The sequence below is a fragment of the Macrosteles quadrilineatus genome, unplaced genomic scaffold, assembly GCF_028750875.1.
Source record: "Macrosteles quadrilineatus isolate MER2022 unplaced genomic scaffold, UCM_ALF_1.0 Scaffold_9__3_contigs__length_116548681, whole genome shotgun sequence".
NCBI lineage: Eukaryota > Metazoa > Arthropoda > Insecta > Hemiptera > Cicadellidae > Macrosteles > Macrosteles quadrilineatus.
Genome location: NW_026542602.1, coordinates 19,219,480 through 19,243,650, shown reverse-complemented (window position 1 = coordinate 19,243,650; position 24,171 = coordinate 19,219,480). Strand labels below are relative to the sequence as shown.

General features: G+C 35.2%; 2 protein-coding genes across 2 annotated transcripts; one reads left to right on the top strand and one right to left on the bottom strand.

The window, feature by feature from the left end:
- Positions 1–220: 220 nt before the first annotated feature.
- Positions 221–8,112, bottom strand: LOC129004221 (E3 ubiquitin-protein ligase RNF146-A-like). The gene is made up of 3 exons (XM_054432707.1): positions 7,931–8,112; positions 3,635–3,958; positions 221–684 (listed from the first exon to the last, which is right to left on the bottom strand). The coding sequence occupies exons 1-3, from the start codon at positions 8,055–8,057 to the stop codon at positions 392–394; spliced, it is 744 nt and encodes a 247-aa protein (XP_054288682.1). The 5' UTR covers positions 8,058–8,112; the 3' UTR covers positions 221–391.
- Positions 8,113–12,167: 4,055 nt separating this feature from the next.
- Positions 12,168–24,116, top strand: LOC129004198 (ganglioside-induced differentiation-associated protein 1-like). Its single transcript, XM_054432672.1, has 5 exons — positions 12,168–12,327; positions 17,325–17,520; positions 18,087–18,266; positions 20,652–20,849; positions 23,705–24,116. Exons 1-5 carry the CDS (start codon positions 12,232–12,234, stop codon positions 24,007–24,009), a joined length of 975 nt encoding a protein of 324 aa, XP_054288647.1. The 5' UTR covers positions 12,168–12,231; the 3' UTR covers positions 24,010–24,116.
- Positions 24,117–24,171: the final 55 nt, after the last annotated feature.

The following is a 24,171-nucleotide window of genomic DNA, read 5'->3' as shown; positions in this document are numbered from 1 at the left end:
TGTATTCAACAGAAATAAGTAATCAAGATCAGCACAGTCAGTCGGTGGCTCACATCAACTACAAGGATTTTTATTTAAAAACTGACGACAAGTTCAACATGGGGATGGCATGTCTAGTTGTATCAATAGGCAAAAGTCAAAAATGAGCTTCTAAAGCTAATCTAGATTCAATGTATTTTTGATTTTTCAAGTAGAATAAAACTGTAAAGAATAAGCACAATCTAGTTCAATAACTTATTTAATAGTTTATAAGCAGGTTATCACAAACATAACTACCAAAATCCTATAACTTATAAACCAATACCATATAGGAGTACAGCCATTTGACATAAATCTATACATATGTACAAAATCGGTCATGAAACCATAGATCACAGTTCAGCAAGAAGTTTTAAGCCTCGTCTTGTTCTATTGGACTGTCACTTAGTGTCAATGAGCTTAACTGTTCTGACACAGTATCAACATTAACAACACTTCGAATACCAGCAATTCCTTTAGACGGAATGGTATTCAAATCTCGCTTGATTCTACGGCGTCGATGAGGCTCATTTCGTCGAATCTGAACCATCGCGTCAAAGTCAGCTGTGTACAAGAACCCAGCGATGAGGAGTTCACAGGTTCGAATCCCACTTTTGTAAGACGCTTCTAGTTCTTTGCTGGTTCGCTCATCGTACTGCCACCAACCTACGCATAGGTCTAAATATAATTTATTACAAAAAACCCTTTTCAGGATTAGTTTTTGTTGATTTATAAAATTGGTGGCAGCTGGAAAGCATGTTATTATTGAATTGAATGGTGCTCCAGCAAGCATGATAAAAAGAATTAGGGAGACTTGAGTTATCTTCAATATTTTATAAGAATGGCTAAGTTCAGTTTGTACTGAATAAAGGAATCGTAAGAAGTACCAATGACCAACATTAAAGTTATTTTAATACAAGATACAAATTCTAAATAAACAGAAAATTTACACTATTGTAAAAATCAACATTGACTTTTTGGCTATCTAGTACAAAACTTTACAAACCTAATACTAGAATGACCACAGTGTTAACAAAAAATACATTGTATAGGCATACAAAGAAAATAAAATGGAACAAGATGGATGAAATACTGTAGTAAAAAATTAATACCTGAGACAGATTAAAATACAACTATCTTATTCCAGCAACCCCCTTAAGGACAACGTTGGAAACTAAATCACGTTTTATCCTGCGTTTGCGCATAGGATTATGCTTACTGCACTGGACCATAGCTTTAAGATCAATGGTGTAAAGAGTTCCGCAGATAAGTGTTTCAAATGTGCTTAAGCCAAGCTGATGTACTTCTTCCAAATCTTTTGAGATTCTTTCTTCAAACTGCCACCAACCTTATAAAAAACACAAAAACTATGTAAAATATGTGTGTTTGTCCCTAGCATGCAAGTTAGTTGCACGTATATAGGCTAGTAAACAAATATGTGCCGGAATGTTTAATAGATAGTCATTGAAAAAATATTTCACTTGGCTAGACATAACTTAAATTATTTAGGACTCTCAAGTTGCACAATCCATACCTACTAATTACTGGTCAACATAGGATATATGCATTAATACCCCTGGCCTCAGCAAACCTGCAGACTATGCGAATTTCCATTTACCTGGCTGGGTTTCCACTAAAATAGTTCCTTAAAATTGTCAATATATCCTATATCAATAACATTAATTTGAAAAGTACCGTAGGCTACTAAGTTTGCTGCTATAGTACAAGGAAGGTAATGAAGCGTCTTTTAGCAAATTTCCCTATAGGGAAGTAGCTATTACCGTAGGTCTCATGGTAAGACCTAGGCCCGGGACCGATTTACTTTTTCATTTTGATGTCCCCAGAGGGCAAAAACACCATTTGTTCAAATTTATATATTTATATGTGTACATCCGCACGATAACTTGAGTAATTTTTGTCCGATTTAGATAAAATTTCGTTTGAAGGTGTAAGGCGGGATAAACTTGAATGAGTTCGCGAACCAGCGTGATCGGACCATGGGAACGGGGTTTTATGGGGTAAAAATGGGTTTTTCTCATTTTTTACCCTTAAAACACCAAATTTCTAAATTTTTCTCTTAGACCTTTTTGAAGAGCTTAAAAAAAAATAATTTATATTGAAGTGTTTTTGTACAATAATTGGTTACGGAGAAAATTCAAAAAATTGTTAATTTAAAATTCCCATGTTATTCTTCTTCTACATAAGCCAAGCTGATGTACTTCTTCCAAATCTTTTGAGATTCTTTCTTCAAACTGCCACCAACCTTATAAAAAACACAAAAACTATGTAAAATATGTGTGTTTGTCCCTAGCATGCAAGTTAGTTGCACGTATATAGGCTAGTAAACAAATATGTGCCGGAATGTTTAATAGATAGTCATTGAAAAAATATTTCACTTGGCTAGACATAACTTAAATTATTTAGGACTCTCAAGTTGCACAATCCATACCTACTAATTACTGGTCAACATAGGATATATGCATTAATACCCCTGGCCTCAGCAAACCTGCAGACTATGCGAATTTCCATTTACCTGGCTGGGTTTCCACTAAAATAGTTCCTTAAAATTGTCAATATATCCTATATCAATAACATTAATTTGAAAAGTACCGTAGGCTACTAAGTTTGCTGCTATAGTACAAGGAAGGTAATGAAGCGTCTTTTAGCAAATTTCCCTATAGGGAAGTAGCTATTACCGTAGGTCTCATGGTAAGACCTAGGCCCGGGACCGATTTACTTTTTCATTTTGATGTCCCCAGAGGGCAAAAACACCATTTGTTCAAATTTATATATTTATATGTGTACATCCGCACGATAACTTGAGTAATTTTTGTCCGATTTAGATAAAATTTCGTTTGAAGGTGTAAGGCGGGATAAACTTGAATGAGTTCGCGAACCAGCGTGATCGGACCATGGGAACGGGGTTTTATGGGGTAAAAATGGGTTTTTCTCATTTTTTACCCTTAAAACACCAAATTTCTAAATTTTTCTCTTAGACCTTTTTGAAGAGCTTAAAAAAAAATAATTTATATTGAAGTGTTTTTGTACAATAATTGGTTACGGAGAAAATTCAAAAAATTGTTAATTTAAAATTCCCATGTTATTCTTATGGAGAATATTATAATATGTTGTAGTTTCACTTGTTTATGGATAAATTTTGATCAAACTTGGCGTTTTCATTTATTTCATACTAAGCTATTGATATTTTAATAAAAAACACTTTTTTTAGTTTCCCTGTAGCAGCTAACCTAGGTACTCGTTAAACATAAATGTTAATTTAATAGATTAATAATTAAAAATCAATCCAGGCAAATGGAAATTCACTAAGTCGGCAGGTTTGCTGCAGCGGGGGTATTTTTTTATTGAAATGTTGATTTGATAGCTTAGTATGAAATAAACGTAATTGGCACAATTTATCAAAATATATCCGTACACGAGCAAACTACTAAAGTTAATTTATTCTCCAAGAGATATACATGACAACTTTTAATTATATACACTTTTTTTGTGAATTTTTCCCTAGCCATTAGGCAACAACGCTTCAATATAATTGTATGAATTGTAATAAGTTGACCTCAGATCATTTTGACTAAATAGTAAATAATGTCATACAGACCATTTCGCCCTTCGTAAAACCATTGGTATGCGTCTTCTGATTCTGCCTCTTTTGCTATTGGATTTTCGGGTATTTGAAGTAGATCCGGCCTATCGAGATAGTCAGGAGAGATTTCTTGGCGACACATGGCACATCTACGACTTTGTTGAGCAATGCCCTTTAGGCAGAGGAAACAGAAAATGTGTCCGCATGGAAGCCTTGCTGGGTGGATACATGGCTGGAGACAAACTGGGCATTCTGGTGTCAGCTCGGGGTTATCAATACTGTTTTTTGGCAACACACCTGACTTGAGAGATGGCTGGTCACAGCTGACGTTTGGAACTTCTGAAAATTGCCATGTAAATTAGAACTAAACAACTGAATTTGAGAAATTATAGCACTATTCTGAAATAAATTATTAGGTTACCTTCAAGGTGGCTTGTCAATAACAACTTACAAAATTTTACAGGTGCTCCGTCAGTAGTCCAAAATTATGTCTAACTTCTTCAATTATTTCAAAGCTGACATGTTTCGTTGCAATTTACTCTACTTGACATCGGTGACCATTTGAAATCATCATGTGGTGATCTCAGTTTTGTCTGTGAAAAACTTCCTACGAGACACACATCTTACAATTCTTTTAAAATCGGTGTACAGCCCGAGTGTGTAGAGGACATCATGAACCCTGATATCTGGCCTACTGGTATATTAATCGGCAATTTTTTTCCGCCTCGTTCCTCTAGGCCTAGGTCGATAAGTAGCTCCACTGACGATAGGCCTACTCAGACTGTGAATTTTTTAGTGGAATCAGTGCCAACCGACTCGAAGAAATAAACATGGATGGTACAAAAAATAAAGTAAGTAAAATGCCTTCAAATTTGAGTTTTTGTGTGCTTACTCTTATTTTCCTCAACATCCAAGGACTGATGGGTAAGTTAACTCTACTTGAGGACTTTACGATGCACCAGCGGTGTGATCTAATATGTCTTTCTGAGCACTGGATTCCTCTGGCAGGTATAGACTTTTTTAACCTCAGCGGATATAACCTAGTCAGCAATTTCTCTAGATTAGAACATGGCAGAGGTGGTACTCTTATTTACGCTCGTTTGGAACTTGACTGTAGACCACTTGACCTGTCGTCTTTTTGTATTGAGAAAATAATTGAAGCATGTGGTGTCCTTGTTACCTCACATAGACTTATTGTTATTTCTATATATCGAACCCCAGACAGTGATGAGTGGCTTTTCTTAAACGCTTTGGAAAAAATCCTGACGTCTGTGACGGAATGGTCCAACCATAGGATCGTCATTGGTGGAGATGTCAACGCACAGTTTGACGTGACAACTACCAAGAGGTCGGTGGCAACTCTTCTCAACCTTCTAAGGGAGTTTAACATCTACTTCCACAATGACCAGCCTAGCAGAGGAAATGCCTGCCTAGACAATGTTTTTTCTAACATCCCCAAAGATGATGTATTTTGTTGTATTGAACCGTTCCATTTTTCAGATCATAATGCCATTCTTTTCAGAATAGTTAATGATATCATACATGAGCCTGATAAGATCAGCACCTTTGCCTTTAAAAGACACTTTTCTCTTCAAAACATCACAAATTTCAAATTCAAAATTAACTTGATCAATTGGCAGGATAAATTTGACCAATTTTGGACTTCGACTGACTACACAGGTAACGACATATTTTCTGTATTTTTTGAAATTTTTATGCATGTGTTTGACGAGTGTTTTCCTGTGTGCAAGTCTCGCTCAAAACCAAACCCAAAAGGGAAACGGTCACGTGCCTGGTACACTCCTGATCTTGACAGGCTCAGGCAGCAGGTAAGACATGCCTATGATCTGACCTGTGTAAGTAGTGACAATCTTTGTAAGTTAGAGTATAAGACCCTAGTTAAGAACTACAAACGGGCAGTAAAGGAGGCCAAGCTCAATTATAATGCCCTATTCATTGAAAACTCCAGCAACAAATGTAAATCAGCCTGGGCAATTGTAAAAGAAAATTCCCAATCTCTCGGAAGCGGTAATAAGCTTCCATTTCATCCAAATAAACTAAATAGTTTTTTTATTAACTCTGTTAACAGTATTAGAAACAGTATTAAGAAACCTGCAAATACTTATGATCATTTCTTACAAAAAGTTCCTTTCAACAATTCAGAGTTTCACTTTTCTTTGGTCACTTGTAGTGAGGTTATGTCAGTCATAACTAAAATGAAAAATACCAAATCCAAAGATATCTATGATATCTCCAACTGGTTCATTAAAGAAATTGTTGATGTAATAATTTCACCATTGACTTACTGTGTAAACGCCTGTCTACAGGGGGGATTCTTTCCTGATTGTCTCAAAATTTCCAAAATTTGTCCTATTTTCAAAAAAGGGGATAAAAACTGCCCAGGAAACTATCGGCCTATTAGTCTAGTACCTGTTCTGTCCAAGGTTCTAGAACATATTATTCACAATCAGATTAACAGCTTTTTTGAAAACAATTCTCTCTTTAACAAACAACAATTTGGCTTTAGAGTTGGACAGTCCACTGTGGATGCAATTGATGCCATGGTTCAGGACATTCACAGGGCTTTTGAAAATAAAGATTTTGCCTGGGCCACCTTCATTGATCTTAGCAAGGCCTTTGATTGTGTTGACCATGAGATCTTGCTGCATAAGTTGGAGTTTTATGGAATCAGAAACAGTGCTCTAAATCTTTTGTTGTCTTATTTAGCAAATCGTAGACAGGCGGTATACGCTGATGGTGAATGGTCCTCCATCGCCCTCAGCAACTGTGGGGTACCTCAAGGCTCCGTCTTGGGCCCCCTTCTGTTTTTAATTGCTATAACTGATCTGCCTATGAATCTTAGTTGCAATTCCTATCTCTATGCGGATGATACTACCTTGCTATCTTGTCACAGTGACCTTTTGCATCTTAAGTCAACTGTCAGAAACACAGTCAATACTGCTGCTGAGTGGTTTTCAGCTAATAGTTTTCTTTTGAATAAAGACAAAACACAATCAGTCATATTTTGCCTTAGACCTCTACATGATATAGGCCCACTTGAAGCTGAACTGTCCAATGTGGTAAAGTTTCTAGGTGTCCATATTGACAAACAACTGACTTGGTCTGATCATATAACGCAACTCTGTACTAGGTTAAGTAGAATGATTTGCCTTTTTCGTAAGCTTAATGATTTAGTTCCTATTAGTTATTTAAGATCAGTTTACTTTGCTTTATTTCAGTCTGCCTTGAACTATGGTATCATTTTTTGGGGTAATAGTTCTCATGTCTCCGATGTCTTAATATTACAAAAAAAGGTCCTGCGCATAATGGCTAGGGTTGATCCTGAGGAACATTGTCGCCCCATTTTTATTGAATTTAATATTTTAACTGTTATTAATTTATATATATTTAATATCATGTTAACTAGTTTTAAGGAAATGGACTCACATGCCATAAGGAGTGATTTTCATGATTTTCAAACTAGAAACAGACATCAATTTGATATACCCCATGTTAGACTGAGCAAAACAAAGAAAAGTCATAAAATTCTGGGCCTAAAATGTCTAAATAAATTGCCCAACAAATTGCTATCACTTCCTTACAAAGTTTTTAAAGCTAAAATTCATATGTGGCTAGTTAAGAATCCGTTCTACAAACTTAACGATTTTTTAGAATTTCCTAAACCATTAAATATTGAGTAATGATTGTACTTTTTTTTCTCTTATAGTTATCCTCATCTGCATGTATTTTATATTATCTTTGTATATTTTGATTTGACCTTGTACTCTACATCTATTGTACTCTTCCTTGACAAATGTTTCCCAACATAATACCTTCATTGACCATTCCACATGCATTTGTAATGTCTATTGGAAAATAAAGCTTTGATTTGACTTTGATTTGATTTGATTTGTCGTAAGATTTGCTAAAGTTTTTTAGTACCTATATAAGATTACCTTTCTGGCCTTCTGGCGCTAAAATTATTGTAGACTACTACTACGATGGTATAATACTGATGGTAAATTATTGAATAGACTAAGTTTAGGCCTAGGTTAAGTTAAAACCTTTTGTCTGGAAAACTGTTCTCACAAACCCCAAGAACAGGAATAGGGACCTAAGTTAACTTAAGTTTGAATTGAAATACGATAAAACGTTACTAAGAATTCAATTAATACTAAGAATTATTAAGTAACAAAAGGGGCACACAATAATTAGTGAGAGGTCAAGGTTTTGGTTTACATGCCTAGCCTAGTTTATAGAAGGCTGAAAATATCGAATTGAAAAATTATTGTAAATAAAAGACTAATTTACCTTCATCATTTGATTCGCTGGAAGAAGAATCGGATAGCAAAACTATTGCTGGTTCTTTAGGCTTTCTTGATCTTCTGGTATAATATCTGTGGTGTCCACTGGAACTGTCTTTCCTTCCTTCAGCCATTTTGTTTAAGTATGTTTTCGTTTTGTTTGACGTTTTCGTTTCGTACCGTACCCGTACCCAGCCGTACCCCAATCCCCCTTTCACTTTTCCATGACGAAATAACGAAATCCTTTTAGCGAATTTCCCTATAGGGAAGTAGCTATTACCGTAGGTCTCATGGTAAGACTTAGGCCCGGGACCGATTTACTTTTTCATTTTGATGTCCCCAGAGGCCAAAAACACCACTCGTTCAAATTTTTATATATGTATATATATATATATATATATATATATATATATATATATATATATATATATGTGTCCGTGAACACGATAACTTGAGTAATTTTTATCCGATTTTGATGAAATTTGGTTTGAAGGTGTAAGGCGGGATAAACTTGAATGAGTTCGCGATCCAGCATGATCGGACCATGGGAACAGGGTTTTATGGGGGGTTTTATGGGGTAAAAATTGGTTTTTCTCACTTTTGACCCTGAAAACACAAAATTTCCCAATTTTTCTCTAAACCTTCTTAAAGAGCTTAAAAAAACAAACAATTCAGTATATCAAAGTGTTTTTGTACGGTTATTGGTTACGGAGAAAACTAAAAAAATGGTAAATTTAAAATTCCCATGTTATTCTTATGGAGAATATTGTAAAATGTTGTAGTTTGCTTGTTTATGGATATCTTTTGATCAAACTTGGCAAATATATTCATTTTATACTAAGCAATAATTATTTTACTTAAAACACAGACTTTATTAGTTTCCTTGTAGCAGCAAACCTAGGTACTCGTTAAACCTAATGTTATTTAAATAGATCAATTGAAAATCAATTCAGCCAAATGGAAATTCGCTTAGGCGTCAGGTTTGCTGCGGCGGGGGTATTTTTACTTCATGGACAACTAACAACACGACTTCCGACTTGACATTTCGATAGTCATCGAGTCATCAGCATTCAGTCTCAGTTCTCAGCAATATTCATTGCATCATTGGTCTCAGCATAGATAAAACATACTCCCTTAATAGATTTCTCATCCTAATGGAACAGCTGAAGACAATTTTATTGTTAGTTCTGTACGGTTTATGTAGAGGTCGTGTTTTGTTTACAATTTGTTTCCCGTTAATACAGTCATTTGAAACCTCGTTTAACCAAATAATACGATCTAATCATAAACAATAAATTGTCCTCTAGTTATTTAACCTAAAAGTAAAGCACAAATCAAGAAATTAACCCTAAAATAATAGAAACAAAATTTCGTCGACACTAGCGCCCAGTGTGGCGTACATGAACTAGACATGAAAAACGAGCTTCAAAATTTACAATGGGATGAGAAGTCTACTTGTGTTGGTTAGTCTATGGTCTCAGTCAGTACCATTGTGTTATAGTACCATTGTGAATGTGAAATTTGAGTACCATACCACGGCCGCCTTTGGCCAAGGGAGTATGTTTCATCATAGATAAAACATACTCCTCAATGAGTATGTTTTATCTATGGTTTCATCTATCGTAGGTGTGCTATTCCCATTCCCGCCATTATGCTGACGTAACCCTTATCCGAGGTGGCGGGTTGTCGTGTACGCACGAGCACGGCCACCTTTAACTAACTACAGGCCGCGACCTGGTAGAATTGCCAACGTCACAAGTGGTGTTTATCAGTGACAGACGTCTCATAAGATAACATGGCAGACAGGTGACATCAGCTCATTAATTCGCACTTTATTGATTTAAATTTAAATTTATGAACATAAATTTATTAAAATATAGAAAATAAAACATACAGAATTGAAAACCGATACAATATGAATGAAAAATCTATATTTGTATATTAAGCGGATAGCGGAGTCATTAGTGTTATAGTTCAGTAACCAATCTTTCGTAAATATACAACAAATACCATTAGCTGCTTCCAAACAAAACAGCTGTTACAACCCCACTTGCGACGTTGCCACTTCGAAGGACGTGGCCAGGAGTTAAAGGCGGCCGTGATCCACTGCAGTTGCCGGCCAGTAACCGGTGGCGGACATCGGTGGCCACCACCTCAAACTTCTTCTTATTTTTGGTGACTGGTTGACGTGGTGGCACCTTGGCGCGTTCCCGGCCCTACCTAGGAAGATTAACATTTGCCGCGTTCGTTCTGGAAACACGACGTACTACTATAGCGTCCCAGTATCGTTTCCTGTTTGGTCAGGAGGAACCGATTAGAACCTCTTCTGCGATGGAGCGGTGGATTGTGGGAGAGCCCCTCATGTCGATTTAAGAAGAATTATAAAAAAATATTGTATAATCTTTTAATTATTATTTTCTTGGATGTTTATGGCTACTAATATAATAAAAACCAAAAACATAGTTAACAAAGTATCCTTTTTAAATAGTTATTTTATTTATAATAATAATAAATAATCTTTTAACTATACAATTATTTTTGTAATACGGTATATAAAACTAACTTTTTAGTCATACAATGTATTTATAATTTTTATAAAATTAAACTGTCATAACCTAACCTAACCAACCAAACTTGCTGAATAAAAAAAGATACAAGATAAAAATCAAATGAAGGTTTACTAATAAAAAAAATATTTCTGTTCTTAAAATAAAATTATAAATGCTTCAAATTCTAACAAAAGATGTACTGTTAAGAAGTAATCGCATTCTAAGCAAAATCTTTGACAAAAAGTTAATGTCACCGCACCGGTGGAAATCTGAATACCTCATGGACATCAGTCGAGTACATATCGTTACGGTAAATGCTGTTCCCTCGAGAGAAGACTGGGACGGGTGGCGTCGTCCTGTAATCCAACTATCATTGTTGTCGCAACTACCATTGCAGCTAATGGTATTTGTATTTACGAAAATTGGTTACTGGACTATGACACTATTGACTCCACTTAAAATGTACAGATATAAATTTTCCATTCATATTCCATTCGGTTTTCAATTCTGTATGTTTTATTTTCAATACTTATGTTCATAAATTTACACACAGTGCGCTTGTCTCTGCAGTCTGCACGTAAACTGAACCAAAATAGTAGCTGCGTGCTCGCTCACGGTGGTGGCCACTGGTTGCTTCGTGTGAAAGCTCCCATTTAATTTAATGCCCCGCGACGAGTTGCCGCCATTGCGGTTGCCGGTGGTTGTCGACTAGCAGTTGCTCGAGGATACACTGCTCGGCCACTAGTGCAGTGGCTGCGTGTGAAGGCTCCCATTTATAATAATGTTAAAGCTGTGGCGGGCAACTAGTGGCCTCGTGTGAAAGGGCCCCTAAGATATCACAGAATCGTGACTCAGGGACTCTTAAATCAAACCTGACTGACTGCCCCACCACGTCTCCCGGTTTGGCGAACCTTACACACGTCACATGGAATGCTGACACTTCTCGTCAGCAGAAAAATCATTAGCCTCATATCCCATGCCATGCCCGAATCATCGAAAGTGATGTAGCAATTGATATCAAAACTCTGTGATACTCAACAAAACCCAAATAATTAAATTGCAAGATTATGGTGGCTGGTGGAGTTACAGCACGTTCCCGTTTCCCAATTATGCCAATAGTGGCTATGACTGAATTACAAAATATTTTAAAAGTTATAATAGCACAGTTAATGTACCTATTCTTAAGTACTAGATCGTCGCAGGTACACTTAAATGGTGTAGCACTAGTGCTGGTGTCTAGGACAAAGTCCAACACTCACCCCCTCGCCTTCATGTAAAGTACTTCAAAGCTCATGGTGTAAGAAGACCCTGTGCCATAGGAATTTTCGTACAGTGCTTCCCGTTCGGGCTCTTTCTTGTTCGTTGTTCATCGCAAGTATATTTCTGGCACAACTACCAGAGCTGAAAGCGTACGGGTTTCCCATAAGTGACCATCAGTGTGTTTCCTCTGTACCTCACTTTTCTGTGACCTAGCTTACTTGGAAGATACATAACCAATGGGTTTAATCTGCAGTTCAACTCTTGCTGTCAGTCAATGCGATTGATTGATCACCACTACTAGAGATCGAAAAACACTTCATAATAATCATAGATCGTACTGCACTGCAATACGAGTTTTCGGAGTATTGATATCGAGATTCGAGCGAGAATGAAAGAATGCGTGATTGCGAACTGTAGAGTGTCAGTGTCAGTGTAGACTATCCCCAAATCCATAGAATAAAGGATCATTCTCATTCTAATCTAATCCAATACTAAAAACATGGCGGCGTCTCATCATCTGACTGCTGCCAAACACCTGGATAAAGGAAATGGTTTGATTTTATATTTGAATAATTATTCTTTTTACGCACAGAAGGTAAGTCAGTGATCTAGAGGTATATTATTGTGATGACTGTTCTGTTTATGCCTTTTAAAATAATTATGTACATATGTTATTGGAATTTGAACTTCTTATACCAGCTGACATCGCATATCCAATCAGCTGATTCATGCAGCAAGAGCAGACCAGACACGGCTACTTACGGACTTCTCGAAACTCGACATGTCTTGTCACTTTTCACTTTTACGCCTATCAAATTTTTGCCCATAATCATAATAATCAAATCTCAGATCAGACATAATATGAACCCCTATGAGGTTCTCTGCTCGTTGTTTCAACATTCTGATTTATTTGTTGAATTGATATACATACATCATCGCATAATAAATATAAACACATGAAGTTATCGCAAAAATATGGGCTAGGTTACATTGGCCTACAAAGTTTGTCACAACCTGAACTTGATAATTTCTTTTTGCTTTTGAATTGGTGCGACTCATGTTAATTGTCCATTTATTTGGCCTAACTAGGCCTATGATTTTGTACACTTCATCTAACAAATCCATTAGATAATGATGTTATTGCATTGGATTTATATTTATTTAGCTTACCAATTTCATCTGGGAAACAAACTTTTTAATAAAATACTGTAGGCCTAGGCCTAAGTTACACTTCTGACTTTAAAGTTATATAAGTGTCTCTATCTTTAACAACCGCTAATGATAAGTTGCTAAATTTTGTTTCCTCTGGAAAGCGACTAAACAGGGATGAAAACATTGTCCATAGCAGAAATTGAGGCTGCACTTTACTTGACGTCCTACACTCATTCAATTGTTTTTTCGATTCGATATTTTCATTCGATTGTTTCATTCGATATATCGTTTGGTTAGTTAGGTTAGGTTAACCTTACCTAACTAACCAAACGATATATCGAATGAAGCAATCGATCGATATTTTCATTCGAATGAGTGTAGGACGTCAAGTAAAGTGCAGCCGAAATTGATTTAACTTAACCTAATTAGGTTACTCCAACTTAATAAAGGATTCTAGCGTTTGGATTGACACATAAATATCAAACCAAACACGGTGTGAGGTGTTCTTTTCTTAGCTATGGGTACTAGGCTACAATGAATGATAACATGGGCTGTTCAAAAAATAAGGAGGGAATGTTTTCGTCTGATACCACTAGGTGAGCACTTAAAGGTTCAGACGTAACTTAATCACATTTTTCACTCTGAAACTATGTCCTGCCATCAAGTGTTATTGAGCTGCCCATAGTTGCAATAATTAATTATGTTAACTTGAAAAAGTGTGCTGCTGTTGAAAATCCTGCTAGTTGTGGGATGCAGTCTATAAACAGCTTTTGTTGGTCAAAAATAAAAAAAAGCCTGATAAGAGTATGGAACCAACATTCATTCATTTTATAAAATGAAAGTGCTGTCTCAATTAAATTAGTACATTCATTAAACGACTAAACTAATGAGGCTTATTCGTACATCCGTTCTTTTTTTTCAAGAAAATACCCCATCTAACATAGCTAAAAGGCCATATCCATCAATCTGAAATGGGGAGTTTTCCCTCAACCACCATACAGTTCAGACCACTTTTTTCCGAGTAACTTTCACTTTTTTCTCTAAATGAAGACTTGGTTAACACCACCAGCACTTTGCTAACAATGAAAAGCTCCAGTTGTATGTCTGAAATGGCATAGGTGGCGAAATTCTATGGAAAAGGAAGTTCAAAGCTTGTCCACCGCAATGAAGTGCCTTAAATGGTTTGACGACCTACTAGAATTATTTTTGTTCCCCTTTAAAATGTACGCTACATTTTTTAATGTTCAAACTTTTTTTTTTTATTCAATACGTTTCTTACTTTCTATGTAGCCCTCGTTTATTATTTTTTTCTCCCCAAGAATTTTAGCTGTTTGCCTTAAATTTTTATTCCAAAAGCTGATAGGATTTTTTATTCACTCTCAGTAGTTTGCAATTCCTATTTCTGACAAACAACTATATCTTAATTAGATTGTTTCTATAATTTAGGTGATAACTTATAAAGAGTTTTGCAAAATAACTGGCTCAAATTATATGAGTTTTTATTAATTTTACTTTACAGCAATGTAAGGCAATTAGACATTTAATATACAAAATTGGTACCTATAGATAGAGTGTTTCAATAAGGAACAGTCAACTTGTCAAAAACATTTTTTCACTTCTAAGTTATGTACTTTATAAAATAGTGGAAAAACTCTGTAACATGCCTTTTCACCTGTCCCATTTAAACCATTTTCATTGAGGTGTGAAGTATTCAAATATTATAGGGCTATTGATGTTTTCATTTGTGCTGACGAAATCATAATAAACATGATTCCCCAGAACTCTGGTTAACACATTTTTATAGTAAATGAATTAGATTAGAAAAAAATGTTAAGTAGTAACTAATACTTACTATTTGATACTTATGTTTGCTACGATGTTTTTGGATAGACTGTGTCAATATATACATTTAAAAATATAACACTACTATTTACACAAAACTTAACCAGGTTGTGGCGGTTAATAAAACAAGTAACACATTTTTGGGGAAGGGGTTCTTTGAAGTAACTTTTAGGGGCTCTTCACTCAGCTCCTCCAGCGAGTACATTGGCCTTGTTACTAAGCTGTTTCTAATTGCCCCTTTGAAAAATAAGGTGATGTTCATCTCCCTCACCTTATCAGGCAAGGTGTTAAACAGCCTTATGGCATTGCGGGGATAGCTCTTAAGGGTGCAGGAGACAACATTGTGGCATGTCAAGGTGTAAGTTAGTGCTTGCCGAGTACCATAGCGGTAATGAACTTCTCTTCGATCGAACAGATGGACAATATGTATTGGCTAAAGCCTGTAGGAATGCCCAGGTCTTTAAAAAGGGGCCTAAAAAGTTGTTTGTAATCGGCTGACATTATGATTCTTACAGCTTTTTTCTGAAGCAATAATGTCCTGTGCTGCTGGTGAATGGCCCCAAAGTACCAAGCCGTACATGAGATAGTTATGAAATAGAGCCATGTTACACAGATATCAAGAATTGTTTTGGTATGACGTTTTGAAGTTTCCTTAGGAGGCAAATTACCCTAGATAGCCGTGCGTATCAATGTGTGAGTTCCAGCTCAGTTTGGGATCCAACCAGAACCCTATAAGTTTAACTGCCTCATCCCTTTCGTTCAGTGGCTTCAGTGTATAATAATAGGCTATCTTGAAAATGTAATAGTTTATCAATGTTGAATGCTTTTATAATAAACAGACCTTAGTCTATAGTTGGAAAGTAAATAAAAACACTTAAGATACCTATATGTTTTATGTGTTGGACGAAGCCTATTTTTATTTACTTTCTGTAGGCTAAATTTAATAAACACATCTTTCTCTGGATCTTCGCCTGCCGCCTCTAGAGCTCAGGAGAGCTGTGCATATTTTTTTTTTTTTTTATCACAATTTTATTTACAATCTGTTCATTTTTAGAACATTTAGCAAATACAATAACAAATTTTAATAAAACGTTAGTTAATCTCTGTCCATTGACAGAGCTAACTTAAAAATATTTCAATGAAAACATAAATATGTAAATAAACAAGGGAAAATTAAATTGTTCAAACAAAACGTGTGCTTAGATCCAAAACATGAATCCTTTTTAGCCTGTATATACTGGTGCTGTTGTCCAAGAGGTTTAGAGCCAGGTGATTAGGGTGATTTTCAAGTTTCTTTAGATATTTTGCACTAAATTTGGTTATTTCCTCTTCAACCGTAGGAATTCCACTGTCCTTGTGAAGGATATTGTTATTAACATACCACGGGGCTTGCAGAATGAACCTTAAAACTTTTGACTGAAATCGTTGGATAATGTTTATGTTCGACATACTGGACGTTCCCCACAGTTGGATTCCATAAGTCCAAATTGGCTTCAGTATTACTTTGTATAGTAATAATTTATTTGCAATGGTCAATTTTGATTTACTATTTAGGAGCCAGGAAAGATTTTTAAATTTTAAATTTAGGTACATTCTTTTATTCCAGATATGGGTTTTCCAGGTTAATCTTTTGTCAATCGTCATGCCGAATGTTGTTTTTATCTTCAAAATCTTGAATGGCCACACTGGACCCAGCTGTTCCTGATCATTGGGCTTTAAATAAATGATCCTGGCTAATGAAACAGCTGATCTTAGTCAGTAACAAAGCTACACAGATCATCTCACACCATTCTACACTCATCCTTCACTCATATTTGGGTTAAAATACGCACCTAAGTGGCGTCCCCATCTTAATGATTGATAATTGATTAGATAGTAAAATAATAATTGACTGCCCCAGCCTCCTGAAGCGAATCAGCTTTTGTGTGCCTACAAACACAAGATCGAAAGAGATGTTTGCCAGACTTCACCACGGTACATTGTATAAACTGAGTAGTACAATTGTCCGTGTCCAACGCCAGGCTAACCTGCTTCCACCCGATGTCGACTGTTTTGGACTACCATCCCCATTGTCAAGAGGAAGATGCTGTTGGCCCACCACAGTGCTCTCCATTGTTATGAATTTATGCATTTTTATGAATGTTTTCATTGTTGTTTGTGAGCCTTTATCTCATTGTTATTTTTTGTTAAGTTTGTTATGATTATTGTACCTCAACTCTAGTCCTTGCTTGTCATCATTCTATTTATTTCTAGTCATGCCTGTTTTATATGTACACATTATTATTAATATTTAAGTAGTATTAGTCAGCACGTTTTCTAAGCTTGTCTCACTGTATTACTAGACGCTTCAGACACAATTTTGATATTTTGTTAGTATTTATTTTGAGTAAGTAGTATTATTACATTGTATACCTTGTAAAAAAATGGATTTTCCGTCAATAAATAAACAAATAAAATGCTGATAAAAAATTATTTAAGTCTATAATATAGTGTAATCTGCATTGTTGTGAGGTAAAATATAAATAAACTTTTATAAAACTTCATCCTTCTTCTCTCCTAAAAGAAACTGTAATGAGTATCGTTTATTTACATTTTCAGGTCATCATGGCACTTTTGGAAAAAAGATTGCCATTTAAATCCCACGTTATCAATATTGCAAAGGGTGAGCAGTATCAACCTTGGTTTTTAGAAATCAATCCCCGTGGCGAAGTACCAGTGCTTAAGGATGGTATTAAGGTTATTCCAGATTCTGCAAGAATCATTGACTATCTAGAGGACAACTTTAGTAACAATGGTGAGTTAAAAAGTTGTAAATGTATGTATTCAGGCCTGCCCAAGAACTGCAATTTCCTGGTTGCGTTGGAATAAAACCAACCTAGACAAATTTTGGTTGAATCTACATATATCACATGATGGGAATTGGATGCTGAGAATTGTGACAATACATAAGTATTGAGATGTTGCTTCAATAAACAAACCTGATTAAATTTGAAATAAAAACTTCACCAATATTTTCAGAATTTTTAATTTCAAGAGGCCTTTTGCCAGCTATGCTGGCATCATCTTTGTGATAATGTGTCTGATGATGCCAGCATAGCTGGCAAAAGGCCTCTTGAAATTAAAAATTCTGAAAATATTGGTGAAGTTTTTATTTCAAATTTATATTCATTCCGATATTACCAGTTCTTCTTGAAGATTGAAGAAACCTGATTAAATTTTGAACTGTATGAGTTATTTTGTTAATAACACCAAATTTTTATGAGATATTCTTAGCAGCTGAGGGCATGCATACTGTATGATTTTAGTCTATTGCAACATTACACTGTAATGATCAAAACTTGATACCGGTACTTGTCCTAGGAGATACTCGACTGATACCTCTAGATCTGGGAGCAGAGACTCGTCAAAAAGTCATACACTTCCGCAACATCATAGACCCTGTGCCTGCCAATGTAGTGACAATCGGGTCGTTCTACCATCCCAAGTTTGTTGGGAAACCAAAGGCTCCTTTTATTGGTCCAGTGCGGAAAGTTCTGAAAGGTTAGTAGCTTTTAAAATTTCTTGTAGAACTAAATGGTAAGGAAAAATTTAGTGGGTGCTAGATCCCCAGATAGTATTGGGTTTTTATAGTTTTGTGCCCATAAAAATTACGTAGCCGCACTGGGTGGCTCAAAAGTTTATAACAAGCCAAGAGATGTGGGTTGAGTTGACTATCAATGACCAAGGTATTTAAAAACTATCCAGGCAGTTTCTTAAGATGCTTTAAAGAGCCAGAACCTGTCAAACTTTGGCCAAAACCAAAACTTTGGATGAGAAGTTGAAAAATGCATTATTTAATCAGTTAATTTAAGTGTAATCTATAAATTTGGCAAATTTTAAATTGTTGGATAGGTACACATATTGTTTAAGGAACATAATCATTTTGTTATTTAGTGTATATATTATGAATATTGTAAATAATTTATCTATAACTATGATGTGATCATGTAATCATTGAGTGCCTACAGTACTCACATTAATGGGTTAATTTACTTTAAAGTTAAGAACCCATGAATAATGTTCCCAAATTTTTATTTTAGCAAATTTCCCTTTTAGTGAATAAGCTTATTCCTGCAGTTCTCATGATAAGACAGGACCCATTTACTTTTTTGTTTTGACTTTTGATGTCCCTAGAGCACAATTTGTTTTTCAGGATTAATTTTGCCAACAGTGTCATTTAGAGGCTTCTGATTGACTATAACGAAGGTTTAGTATTTGAAACATTTTTTTGTTCATAGAATAAAATTATAAATGCCTCAAATTCAATCTTATTTTTTTTTATTGTGAAATTAAACTGTCATAACCTAACCTAACCAACCAAACGTGATGACAATGAAAAAATCTAATGAAGGTTTATTAATCGAAAAAATAGTTCTGTTCATAAAATAAAATTATAAATGCCTGAAATCCTATTTTATAATTTTTTTATTCTAAAATTAAACTATCATAACCTAACCAAACTAACCAGACTTGCTTATAATAAAAAATCAAATGAAGGTTTAACCGAAAAAAATCTGTTCATAAAATAAAACTATAAATGGGTCAAATTCAATTTCATGATGTTTTAATTATAAAATTAAACCGTCATAACCTAACCAAACCAACCAAACTTGTTGATAATGAAAAAAATCCAATACAAAAAAATAGTGCTACAGGTGGGATTCGAACCCGGGTCCTTCGGATCATCAGCCCAGCACTCTATCCACTACACCACCGAGGCCGATGGCATCAACCGTATCGTCGCGGTAATGATGTTCCCTCAGCCAATCAGAAGCCTCAAAATATTACTGTAGGCAACACTAATCCTGAAATAAAAATTCAGCGTCCCTAGAGGCCAATAACAATTTCTACTAAAAACCATCTGAATATGATGAAATTGGGACTTGTAAACCTGTGCTTGTTTGTAAACTAGCTTGATTGTACTATGGGAAAGGGGTTTATTGGGTAAAAATTCGGTTTTCCCATTTTTTATCCGCAAAACATTAAATTCCACAACCGTATTTCTTCCCAAACCAGATTGTAGAGCTTAAACTTAACTTAAGTAATTGATTGTTGTACATTTAAAATGCTTGAGGAGAAAATATTTTTAAAACTGCAACTTATAAATGTTATTCTAACAGAAAATAAGTAAACTTTTGTAGGTTGCAGGATTATGGATATATTTTGATGAAAATTTGCAAATGTTTGTATTTTGTTCCAAGCTATTAATATTTCCCTAAAACACAATTAATTACATTCCCTGTAGCAGCACACCAAATTACCAATTGTTAAACCTAATTATTAATAAGCAATGAATCTGACATGTACCGGTACAAGAATATAATTGAGTGAAAAGCCAATCAGGTAAACTGAAATTGGTTGAGTCTGCTGGTTTGCTGCCTACTTCAGCGAGGTTATTGTAAATATTCATATTCATGCCACAAGAATGATAAAGTTGATCTGAAGTTGTGTAGTAAAAAAACACACATAATAATCTTCTACTATCATAGAGATGACAAAACTTTTTCATCACTCTGTATTTGAAAAAAGCCCATTTCCATACAGCTGAGATTTTTGAAAATCGTCAATTTGCATTGATACCAAAAACAAATAGTGATCAGCTGACTTTTCCTGGGACATAAACATTACTTTCGCTACACAAACAATACTTTACCTGACATCAACAAAGTTACAACTGAAGTTTCCGGTTAGCTCAAAAGGAGTATGAAATAGTTATTTTTTCATCGCGATAAAAAGTATCATTCAATACTCGTCACGAAAGTCCCATTTCGGGGCTCAATAGTGTTTCCCATGCGAGTCCTCGACTCGTATGTAAAACTAAACAAAATCTCGCTAGAAAAGGGGTTACTTTTATGACTAGTAGTGAAATATACTATTGTTTTACAGCTGCTGAAAACAAGAATGCATCCAACCTTAGAGCTCTTGCAGAAAAGTATCCAAAAATCAGACAGATTCTGCTGGAAAAGGCCGATTTGCAAGAAAAGAAACACCAGATCATCACTGATGAAGCGGCTTATGTTAAACTTCTAGACCAAGTTGATTCTGCTCTTCTGGAAGTGGAGAAAGAACTTTCATCTCGTAACGGTATGTATATCTCATCCCGGTATTTTTTATTTTTTCCAAGGAAATTTTTATACTTCTCAAAGTATTTAGAAATGTTTCAATCATTTTTCAGTTTAAGAGCTGGTAGGCAATGCCAAAGCAGAACGTTTTTAAGCTTTCTGCAACACACTTGGAAAAATAAAAAAATTTCTGTGCGCTTTTACAGTCCATGTTGCGTGTAAATTAACCGTGTGTGTGATAGTTTTAATGAATAATTGGAAATAAATAAGTTTTCTAGCGCCCGTATCCATTTGAATATCACCTTGAATCGCTACAGTAATTCGGTTATTCTATGCGTTCTTACTCACAATCGATGCACCGAATATTGACGTCGCAGCTTTTGTTTATGTAATACATAACGTTTTGTAGCGTCACTGTTAGCAGAACGGAGAATTTTTCTACAGAAAATAAAGTTGTAGACTTTCTACAGAAATATTATCTGTAAAAAAACAATTGTATCAACTTGTTATGTACCATTTTCTGCAGAAACTTGTACAGGTTAATTGTAAGAAAGTACCATGTGGCCCTAACTTTGCCTTTGAAAATATGTAATTTTCCATTATAAACTAAATGGGGGGGGGGGGGGGCAGGCTGGGCTTTCTGCAGCCCTTGCCGTCTTTCTGGGACAATGTCGCACTAGGCAGTGTTAAATATCTACTTTGTTTTTACCTGTGACTACTGGTAGAACTAGACATCCATTATTATGTTAGTTTCAGCCAGTTTTAAGAGGAAAATTAACTTAAATGATGTTAAATTGAGTAGCCGAAAGGGTGCATTGATGTCGACTAAATTTTTTTTTAATACACGACTTTTTAACACAAAATTAAAATTACCACTTATTTTATTCAAACTACAGTAACTTAGAACATGTTACATAAACTGACAGTACCAGTACCTAACAAAAACTAAGAGTGCTAAACCTTCCCGGACTATAGGCAGATATATCCGCTATCATTTTGTGTATAGCGGACGGATTATTACGACATCTATTGTTATAGTTGATTATATATAACAACAACAACATTAATCATCGTAAAAACGGTCTTTCTTTAACCGATATACGATATATAATTATTGTACCGATGTTCTAGAAATGTTTTTCATAATTATTGTTAAAAAAATTATTATGGACAAAAGTGCTGCATTGGTCAACTATTTACATCATTTTATAAATGATAGATGTAAATAAACGGTATCAGCAATCTGACACTTACTTTCTTTCATAAGCTCGTCAACAACCTTTATCATGGGTAAGGTGAGAGTTAATATGTTGTTTTATAGTTAAAAACTACATAAGTTGCAATAACTTTTGAACACCGCAATTGTTACAGCAATGGGGTGTTGTACTATTTTTTTAGAATTATAAGGACCATAACATATTAATTTTGATCAAAACCAGCTTTTCTCCAAAAACCAAATTTTTTGTTATTTTATGGGGTTTTTATGGGAAAATAACATAATTTACAATAACTTTTTAACCGTAATTTTTACAGAAATGGCAGTTGTACCATTTTTTTTTTAATTTAAAGGGCTACAACATACTAAATTTTTATCAAAATCGTTCGGGCCATTTTTGAGAAAATCCGATTTTTCTGTTATTTTATGGTGTTTTATGGGAAAATTCCCATTTAAATCAAAATTTCAAAAAAATTTAATGTTTTAAGGACCATAACATACTAAGTTAAAACTAAAACCAGTTTTTTTTCTAAAATCCTATTGTTTTTTATGGGAAAATAACATAATTTACAATAACTTTTGAACCGTAATTTTTACAGAAATGGGAGTTGTGCCATTTTGTCCAGAATTTAAAGGGCTACAACATACTAAATTTTTATCAATATCGTTTCGGGCCATTTTTGAGAAAATCAGATTTTTCCGGCTTTTTATGGAAAAATCCCCATTAAAAATCAAAATTTCAAAAAAATTAAAAAAAAATGCCTGGAGATACCATGGATTAGAACCTACATACCAAATTTTATCGAAATCGGACCACAGGTGTAGTCCCTAGCTCTGTACACATCCAGACACACAGACATCACTTCGAAAACCAATTTTTTGTGCCCAGGGAGGCCGGAGGCCCAAAACGAATATATCCACTCAAAACTGAAACTCAAAAATTTTGACAAAAACAATACTTTCTTCATATACTATGGTATAGGGGGAGAAAGTAAAAAGATATTTTTTAGTTTTTTTTTTAAATACATATTATAGGCCATCCGGGAAGGGTTCATAGAATTTAGACAGTATCACACTGTGTGAGTAGCTCGTTTAACATGTTCATTTTAAATGAAAAATTGGCTACAGCTTGGCCATACATGTAAACACAGCTGGCCATCTACTTCAGTACGGTATCCTTAACACGTCCGCTACCGATCGCCACATATTCGCGACGCTACGGTCATTGCCACGGCCCGAGGTATACATTATGATAATACACATAGACCGGGTGTTACTTGGTTAACAGTACACGCAGACCACGGGCCAGTGATGCGGCAAGGTAAAAAACAGTTTTGCCAACTATAATATGACGTCAATAATCATCATATCCACAGACCAAGTGACACACATATGCGACAGACATCCCTGTAGACCACTGCAGGCAATTCAGGGCCTTCAAATGGACAATAAATATTATTGATTCTTGACCGTTAAAAAGATATAAGCTTTTTAATAACATTGGGACACCGACGCAATTATGCGACGGCAGTCCATATGAATGGAAAATTTAGTACTATTGCGGTAGCAAACATGTTAAGTGCACAAAAACAAACCCATAACCTAAGTTTTCAGCTTCTTAGCCTACTTTTATTAACTAAGATACGGTATATTTTTTACAGAAAACGACCCTCGATGGTTATGCAGTGAGGGATTCACTGTCGCTGATATTAGCCTCACCATTCTTCTGGACAGACTGTACCTACTGGGGTTAGAAGACAGGTTCTGGTCAGGCGGGAAAAAACCAGGGATAGCACGGTATTATGCAAGAGTGTGCCAAAGAGACTCGTACAAACAAACCGTCCCATCCGGGATGACTCATCTCAAGACGTTCTTAGAGATGCAGTCAGGCCTAGTCATCGGAACTGTCATATTCACAGCCATAGCTGTCATCATAGGAGGGTTCCTCTTTCTCAAGAAGAAATGAGTTTTGCTCAACCAGATCTCTTGCTGGTCCATTCCAGTAGGAGATGCTGTACTTAGACTGAATTTGTCATGTTTCATTTTTACAAATAAAATAATTTAAAGTTTTTATCTGCGAGGTCTTAATGTTACCTTTTTTGGCTCTTTGCTTGAAAGTGTTTATCAG